The 9,116-nt window shown below is 45.1% G+C and overlaps 1 protein-coding gene across 2 annotated transcripts; it reads left to right on the top strand.

Moving 5' to 3' along the window:
* Positions 1-3,597: 3,597 nt before the first annotated feature.
* On the top strand, positions 3,598-8,733 carry UBA52 (ubiquitin A-52 residue ribosomal protein fusion product 1). Of its 2 annotated transcripts, none has more exons than XM_083720826.1 (5): positions 3,598-3,727; positions 5,313-5,434; positions 6,512-6,598; positions 7,535-7,637; positions 8,477-8,733. In XM_083720826.1, exons 2-5 carry the CDS (start codon positions 5,332-5,334, stop codon positions 8,568-8,570), a joined length of 387 nt encoding a protein of 128 aa, XP_083576952.1. In that variant the 5' UTR covers positions 3,598-3,727; positions 5,313-5,331; the 3' UTR covers positions 8,571-8,733. The 2 variants fall into 2 exon arrangements, with proteins under 2 accessions (XP_083576952.1, XP_083576953.1); XM_083720827.1 differs by lacking the exon at positions 3,598-3,727 and adding an exon at positions 3,736-3,752.
* Positions 8,734-9,116: the final 383 nt, after the last annotated feature.

Raw genomic sequence — 9,116 nt, 5'->3', positions numbered from 1 at the left:
TTTTAAAAATATGTCGTTTCTTGTTCTATTTCTACATTTTTTAAAAATGCCTATTTTCTATAAAAACAAGAACAAAAAATACCTTTGTGTCCCGATCTTTTTACATGCTTCTTTTACCTGTCGGATTATGATGATGATGTTTATTAATGATGGGTTGAAATTAAATTTATCCACGGTCCTTCCTCCGAAGATCACCGGGTGGTTTGCAAGACAATCTCATTTATAACCAGCCTTTCCTCTAAGTTAAAATAGCAGAAGGCGAACGACAGATTAAAACCCATAGCAACTTTCTAAACGTATTTATAAGATGGGCAAGCATGTCTAAACAAAAACGTGCGTTTTTTTGACAGGTGCCGAAAAGAGGACTCTGAGGACGCCTGCCTGATATCCAGTGGCAGGAAGTTCCAAAGTTTAGGCTGGCAGGAAAACAGGCAGGCTCACTGTTTTAGGAATGTATCCAGCTAAATTCAGCTCCGGAGACATTGATATGGATGGAGCTGAGTGAGTCCTAGCCATTAGTTTCAGTAGGATTACTCTGAGGAGAAGCTAGCGTTGACTAGAGCCCTTAGGCCCCATCTGAGTCACTCACCTGTAATTTGGGGTGTGGGTGAAGAAGGAAGGAAGGAAGGAAGGAAGAAGAGAGGAAGGAAGGAAGGAGAGAAAGAAAAGGAAGGAAGGAAGGAAAAGAAAAAGAAGGAAGAAAGGAAGGAAAGTAGGAAGGTTAAGTAAGAAGGAAGGAAGGAAGGAAGGAAAGAAAGAAAGAAAGAAAGAAAGGAAAGTAAGAAAAGAAAAGAAGGAAAGGAGGGAGGGAAGGAAGGAAAGAAAAGAAAGAAAAAGAAAGAAAGAAAGAAAGAAAGAAAGAAAGAAAGAAAGAAAGAAAGAAAGGGGGAGGAAGGAAGGAAGGGAAGGGAAGGGAGGAAGGTACAAAAAGGAAAGAATGAAGGAGAGAAAGAAAAGGAAGGAAGGAAGGAAGGAAGGAAGGAAGGAAGGAAGGAAGGAAGGAAGAAGAAGATGATAGATAGATAGATAGATAGATAGATAGATAGATAGATAGATAGATAGATAGATAGATCCGGTAATCAGCGTGTTTTTATATGAGTAGAATGTGTGCTTTTATTTAAAATGCATCTCTGGGGCATAGCTATTCGTTCATCCCCCCCCCCCCAATAAAGTCTGGCTCCCCACAAGGTCTGAGGGACAGTTGACCGGCCTCCTGCTGAAAAAGTTTGCTGACCCCTGGTCTAATCCGTTTGCTGGAAACGATACGACTGTGATTTCCAGTTTTGGGCCCGTTTATTTGTATCATAAAACTTATACACCGCTTGATTGCAAACAAGGAAAACCTCAAGGAAACAATAAAACCATCAATTTGAAACATCAGCAGCAACAATCAAAGACTTTCAAAAAAAAGTTGCAATAAGAGACTAAAAACAGAAACTCTCAGCAGCTTTGTAAACATGCGGGCAGACTTCTCCAAAAAAAAATGTTAACGGTTGCCAAAAAGAACACTGCAAAGGCTGACATCAATAGGTAGGGAGTTCCAAAGGTGTTTTTTTTAAATGAGAAGGCACTGACTGTTTATAGAAATGCAGCTATTTTGTTCTTGGCATCCGTCTGTCTCGAGAGACAACGTTTCAAAGTTTTTCCGTGAGAGGGTTTCTTAGGAGTTTAAGGGCACGGGATGACAAGTGGGCCACTGGGCATGTTAAGATTGCCGGTGGCTTTGCAGAGCACCCGGTATTTGGGCGGCTGTATAAATGTAATCTCAGATATGCAGATGACACAACCTTGATGGGAGAAAGTGAGGAGGAATTAAAGAACCTCTTAATGAGGGTGAAAGAGGAGAGCGCAAAATATGGTCTGAAGCTCAACATCAAAAAAACAAAGATCGTGGCCACTGGTCCCATCACCTCCTGGCAAATAGAAGGGGAAGAAATGGAGGCAGTGAGAGATTTTACTTTCTTGGGCTCCATGATCACTGCAGATGGTGACAGCAGTCACGGAATTAAAAGACGCCTGCTTCTTGGGAGAAAAGAAATGACAAACCTAGGCAGCATCTTAAATAGCAGAGACATCACCTTGCCAATAAAGGTCCGTATAGTTCAAGCTATGGTTTCCCCAGTAGTGATGTATGGAAGTGAGAGCTGGACCATAAAGAAGGCTGATCGCTGAAGAATGGATGCATTTGAATTATGGTGCTGGAGGAGACTCTTGAGAGTCCCATGGATTGCAAGAAGATCAAACCTCTCCATTCTGAAGGAAATCACTGGAAGGACAGATCCCGAAGCTGAGGCTCCAAGACTTTGGCCACCTCATGAGTAGAGAAGACTCCCTGGAGAAGACCCTGATGTTGGGAAAGATGGAAGGCACAAGGAGAAGGGGACGACAGAGGACGAGATGGTGGGACAGTGTTCTCAAAGCTACAAACATGAGTCTGACCAAACCGCGGCAGGCAGTGGAAGACAGGAGGGCCTGGCGTGCTCTGGTCCAGGGGGTCACGAAGAGCCGGACACAACTAAACGACTGAACAACAACAGCATAAACGTAATCGCCTCCCTGCGCACTGAAACCCCAACTCCTGCCTTCCTCCAGCATGGGTAGCTCAGTCGGCAGAGCCTGGGACTCTGAATCTCAGGGTTTTGGGTTTGAGTCCCACATGGCGTGGGGGAAAAAACCTGCATTGCAGGGGGTCAGGATGGATGACCCTTGGGGGTCTCATCCTCTACACCTCTATGATTCGAGGAGATGGGTGATGACGGCACCGGGTTTAGGTTTAATGAGGTCCTCAGCTACTGAAGAGAATGGGGCCCTTTATATGTCCAGCTGTCCTTTGTCCACAACAAATTGTCACTGTTTTTTGTGTCAATATGCTGCGGGTATGGGGCAGTATATAAATGCTAAGAAGAAGAAGAAGAATTGCAGTATAGGGGAGTATATAAATGCAAATAATAATAATAATAATAATAATAACAACGTGAACTGCAGGTATAGGGAGGTATATAAATGCAATTAATAACAATAATAACAGTAATAATAATAATAATAATAATAATAATAACAATTAATGTGAACTGCGGGTATAGGGCAGTATATAACAGCTAATAATAATAATAATAATAATAATAATTGGAAGAAGAAGAAGAGGAATCGCAGATATAGGGTGGTATCTAAATGCAATTAATAAAAATTAAATTAGATTAAAAATATATAGGGTGGTATGTAAATACAAATAATAATAATAACGTGAACTGCGGGTATATAACAGCTAATAATAATAATAATAAAAGGAAGAAGAAGAGGAGGAATCGCGGATATAGGGCGGTATCCAAATGCAATTAATAAAAATTAAATTAAAAATAGCAATTAAATGCGTGCTGCTTTGGGGCAGGGGCGTTTCAAGAAAAATATATATATATATAAAGATGCAAGCTGAACCCGGAAACTTCCCACCATACCTCCACTCTTACCTTTCATAGCTCTGCGGTCCCAGGAGAGAGGGGGCGCGCATGCGTACATGCGTGCGTGCTGCGCGCGGCGTCGCTTGGATCCGTGGGCGGGGCGACGTCTGTGACGCCAGGCCGGAGGTGGGCGTGGCTTAGCGAGAGAGAGGGAGGAGGCGCAGAAGGAGGAGGAAGAGGCGGCGGCGCCGGAAGTGGCCCGTGGGAGCTCGGCTTCCGCTTCCGGCCTGGGCTCTTCCTCTCTCTCTTTCCGTTCGGCGAGGCAGGAGGCGAAGCAGGAGGGCCGCGTGGAGGTGGGGGGCCTCGCCTCGGACGCCTGGGTCCCTTTCATTTCGGGAGGGGGAGGAGGGAGACGTTTTGGACCTTTTGTGTATTTAATTGTAATTTACTTTAAAAAAAAATATTACTTTTTTTCTAAAAAAAATATCATTTAAAAATATATATATATATCATTTACTTTTTCTTATCATTTACTTTTAATATGTGTATATACTCGCGAGGAGACAAGAATTCAAAAGTAAATGATATATATATATATATATCAATATATATATCAATATATATATATATCTCATTTACTTTTGAATTCTTGTCTCCTCGCGAGTCGGGCGGCCTCTTTAAACGGCCTGCGCCTTTGTGGATAATCTCATTTCTCTCCCCCGCTTAGAGGGCTTTGTATCTGTAACCCTTTCTGGGTTTTATGTCATATTCACAATTTACGCTACATTTATAAGGTCTAGCCGCGCTGAGCCCGGTCTTGGCTGGGGAAGGCGGGGTATAAATATAAATTTATTATTCTTATGAGTTTTATTCTATAGAGAAAGGAAGAGAGAAAGAGAAAATATAACATAAATTATGAATAGGGCATAAAACCCAGAAACAGACAAGGATATACTATATATGTATATTTTTTTTTTTTTTTGTGTGTGTGTGTGTGTGTATATATACATTTCTGGGTTTTACGTTATATTTGTAATTCTGTGTATATATATATATATCTACATATATAACCTTTTCAGTTTCTGGGTTTTATGTTATAGTCATAACTTATGTTACATTTCTAATTCTGCGTTTTATTATCTATCATCTATCTATAACCTTGTTGGTCTCTGGGTGTGTGTGTGTGTGTGTGTGTGTGTGTAATGAATATGACATAAAACCCCAAAACGGAAAAGGTATGTATATGTATGTTTGTTGTTTGTTTACATATACACACCTTACGTTTCGCCTCTTCACACGATACACACGCAGTATCGAGAAAGACTTGATACAGCTGCTTTTCTGCATTCTGTTTCATTTCATTCATGTCTGTAAATTACGTCATGTCCTATATTTGTTTTATATCCACCCACCCGTGTGTCTATACACACACACACAAAACCACCCAATTTTGGGGGGACACAGATATAACCTAATGTGTTTGCGCTGTGCTTTTTATACATTGCCATCTGAACCGCCTCCCTGGGACTCAAATGGTTTGATGGGCTGGCAGTTAAGGGTAATGGATTTGGTTTGTTCAGTGGGAGCTTACTCCCAGGTAAGCAAGCAGGGGATCTCAGCCTTTAAAGCAGTATGATTTTGTTTACGCCCTCCCCCAATATTGCTCACAACCATTATTGTGTCATTATTGGGCAGGAGGCATAGCATGATAATATTCAATGCAGGATTGTAATATATAGGCTCATCTCTGCCTGAAGACACATATTTGCTTAAGCGGTGAGATTCGTGTGCCTCTGAATTTACCAGGAGGGTTTAAGGACGTACCTCTCTGCTTCACTTCTCCACACCTGTGAAGTGGCGATCCTGATATTGATTTGGTTTAACCGCTTCATCTCTCTCCCCCCCCCCCTTCAGGTGACGCTCAACTGCCAGGATGCAGATTTTTGTGAAGACCCTGACGGGCAAGACCATCACCCTTGAGGTGGAGCCCAGCGACACCATCGAGAACGTCAAGGCGAAAATCCAGGATAAGGAAGGTGAGAATGGTTGATTCTGTTGGGGGGTAGCAGGACAGCTGCTCTGCATACAGAATGTCCCCGTTTCAACCTCCCCAACGGCTTCTGAAATCCTTGAGAGCTTCTGCCAGTCAAGGCCCGACGTCCTAGCTTAGAACAAGGCAGATTCCTGTACCTTGAGTTACAGACGCTTCAGGTTACAAACTCCGCTAACCCAGAAATAGTACCTCGGGTTGAGAACTTTGCTTCAGGACGAGAACAGAAATCGTGCAGGAGCGGGAGGCCCTATTAGCTAAAGTGGTGCTTCAGGTTAAGAACAGTTTCAGGTTAAGAATGGGCCTCCAGAACGAATTATCAATCAATCAATCTTTATTACGGTCCAGAGACCCAACAAATTGTTACAAAGCAATACACAATTCATATAGCCTACCTCCAGGTTGAACAAGCATTTTGTTCAGAATATAGGGATCATTGGTTCTTGCAACCACCGATAAAAACTTCGCCACTGCTAATGTTCTAGCGTTTGTCCGGTCTTCCAATAGGAACCTGACATAGTGAGCCTCTGATTTTCCCGGGAAAGGTACCAGCAAGGGGAATATCAGTTCAGCCCTGGCTTGCTCGTATTTTGCACAGTGCAACAAAATATGTTTTATGGAATCCATGTCTTGAGCACATGAGCAAAGTCTGTCCTGGTAGGGAACTCCTCTCAACACTGCAGAAGGAAAGACGTTTAGTCTGGCTTTGGTGAAAAGCCTTCGATAGATTGGTACTGTCAGGTTTTAATGTAAGGTGTTAACTTAAATTGTACTCCTACTGCCAGCGGACTGCAGACTGCGTGTGATCGAGATCGCAAGTCACTGTGTGCATTATACCATAATCTTTGCTTTAATTAAGTACTTAACCAGAGGTACCACTGTACTGTATTGCTTCTTCATAACCATGAGGACTACAATCTCGCTTTGTTGATATAGAGGAAGAGCCTGAAACCTCAGAGAGCCTCTGCTAGCCAGTGTAGCCAATCCTGGGCTGCTAGGTCTGACTGCACAGGGCTCTCCTACGTTCCCGCGGGCAGGATTTTCATAACATCTCCTTTTGCAGGTATCCCTCCCGATCAGCAGCGTTTGATCTTCGCGGGGAAGCAGCTGGAAGATGGCCGGACGCTCTCCGACTACAATATCCAGAAAGGTACGCTTCTGGGGCGGAGAACACCCCACCCTGGCCCCCTTCTGCCACACAAGACAGCAGTCTCCTCTTCTTCTTCTTCTTCTTCTTCTTCTTCTTCTTCTTCTTCTTCTTCTTCTTCTTCTTTTATTTCCAAAAATGAAAAACTACAAACATCAAATTCAACATCCATATTCATTTTCTAACATAAACCTATTACATAATTAACTAAATTAAAGGTAAAGGGACCCCTGACCATTAGGTCCAGTCGTGGCCGAATCTGGGGTTGCGGCGCTCATCTCGCTTTACTGGCCGAGGGAGCCGGCGTACAGCTTCCGGGTCATGTGGCCAGCAGGACTAAGCCGCTTCTGGTGAACCAGAGCAGCGCACGGAAACGCCGTTTACCTTCCCGCCGGAGTGGTACCTGTTTATCTACTTGCACTTTGACGTGCTTTCGAACTGCTAGGTTGGCAGGAGCAGGGACCGAGCAACGGGAGCTCACCCCGTCATCGCGGGGATTCGAACCGCCGACCTTCTGATCGGCAAGTCCTAGGCTCTGTGGTTTAACCCACAGCGCCACCTGCGTCCCAATTAACGCAATTAAAATATACCTAATTACTCTAAACTTCTCTTTTCTGTATACAAATACAAGACAGTTAGAAATTTTATATTGAAGCTTTTAGATTATAAATAATACTTCAAATTCAAATGCCCCCCCTTCCCCTTCACCCATGTGTGATCTCATTTTCTTTTTTACTTCCATCTTTTTGTGTCTCATTCTGCTCCTTTCTGCCTAATTCCTGATGTCCCCCATAACTGGCGACTCTGATTTAGAATTCCTGGAGGCCCCGTGAAGCTGGGTTTCCAGGCTGGCTACTCCCAGTCCCCCCAAAAAAAACACACCCCGAAACACCAGTATAGGACCTGCTAATCTTGCTTTTCCCCCCTTCCCCTGCTCAGAGTCCACTCTCCACCTGGTTCTTCGTCTCCGCGGTGGGATCATCGAGCCCTCTCTTCGCCAGCTGGCCCAGAAATACAACTGCGACAAGATGATTTGCCGCAAGTAAGTTGTCTGGGTGGGTGGCTTGCTTGCCGGGACGGATCCTTATCCTCTAATCAACAGATTGAGGTTGAATCCTGACAAGACAGAAGGGCTGTTTTTGGGGGACAGGAGGCGGACAGGTGTGGAGGATTCCCTGGTCCTGAATGGGGTAACTGCGCCCCTGAAGGACCAGGTGCGCAGCCTGGGAGTCATTTTGGACTCACAGCTGTCCGTGGAGGCACAGGTCAGTTCTGTGTCCAGGGCAGCTCCATCTGGTACGCAGGATGAGACCCTCCCTGCCTGCAGACTGTCTGGCCAGAGTGGTGCATGTTCTGGTTATCTCCCGCTTGGACTCCTGCCATGCGCTCTACGTGGGGCTGCCTTTGAAGGTGACCTGGAAACTACAACTAATCCGGAACGCGGCAGCCAGACTGGGGACTGGGAGCAGCCACTGAGACCATATAACACCAGTCTTGAAAGACCTACATTGGCTCCCAGTACGTTTCCGAGCACAATTCAAAGGGTTGGTGCTGCCCTTTAAAGCCCTAAACGGCCTTGGTCCAGTATATCTGAAGGAGCGTCTCCACCCCCATCGTTCTGCCTGGACACTTAGGTCCAGTGCCGAGGGCCTTCTCAGTGGTGACGCCCTCCCACCAAGAGACAACAACTACCAGACTTTCAGAAGACATCTGAAGGCAGCCCTGTTCAGGGAAGCTTTTAATGTTTGATGTATTATAGTATTTTAATATTTTTTGGAAGCCGTCCAGAGTGGCTGGGGAAGCCCAGCCAGATGGGCGGGGTATAAATAATATATTATTATTATCCGGAGCCTCACTGTTTCTGCGCTGTTCCCCTTCCAGGTGTTACGCCCGCCTGCACCCCCGTGCCGTCAACTGCCGCAAGAAAAAGTGCGGCCACACCAACAACCTGCGCCCCAAGAAGAAGGTCAAATAAACAGAATGAGAGAGACAGAGCACGCGGCGGGGCGTCTCTTCTCCCCCAGCATCCCTCCCAAAATCTGGGTATCGTGCTACTTTGCCGAAATGTGCTAACACCTGTTCATTCTGGGCATTTGGTTCTTGCCTGTCAGAATAAAACTTCCATTGCACCAAGCAAAGAGTGTGTCTGTCTCTTAAATGGTTTGCGTGGACCAGTTGCTGAGCCCAGATCCTCTGCCGATATGATAGTCTTTGTTGTCATTGTCCCATACAGAACAATGAAGTTGAAAAATCTACATCAGGCATTCAGAAACCAATAAGCCTGCTATCCCAGCCTGGTTAGCCCCCTGAAAACTCTGATACCATTTTTTAAATGCAATATACTCCCATAAAGGTAAAGGTACCCCTGACCGTACGGGCCAGTCGTGTCCTACTCTAGGGTTGTGCGCTCATCTCACTTAAGAGGCCGGGAGCCAGCGCTGTCCGGAGACACCTCCGGGTCACGTGGCCAGCGTGACGAAGCTGCTCTGGCGAGCCAGCACCAGCGCAGCACACGGAAACG

This window comes from Podarcis gaigeae, assembly GCF_964106915.1.
Source record: "Podarcis gaigeae genome assembly, chromosome: 18".
In the NCBI taxonomy this organism is placed as follows: Eukaryota; Metazoa; Chordata; class Lepidosauria; order Squamata; family Lacertidae; genus Podarcis; species Podarcis gaigeae.
The sequence above is the reverse complement of the archived record's forward strand: the minus strand, read 5'-3'. Positions and strand labels throughout refer to the sequence as shown.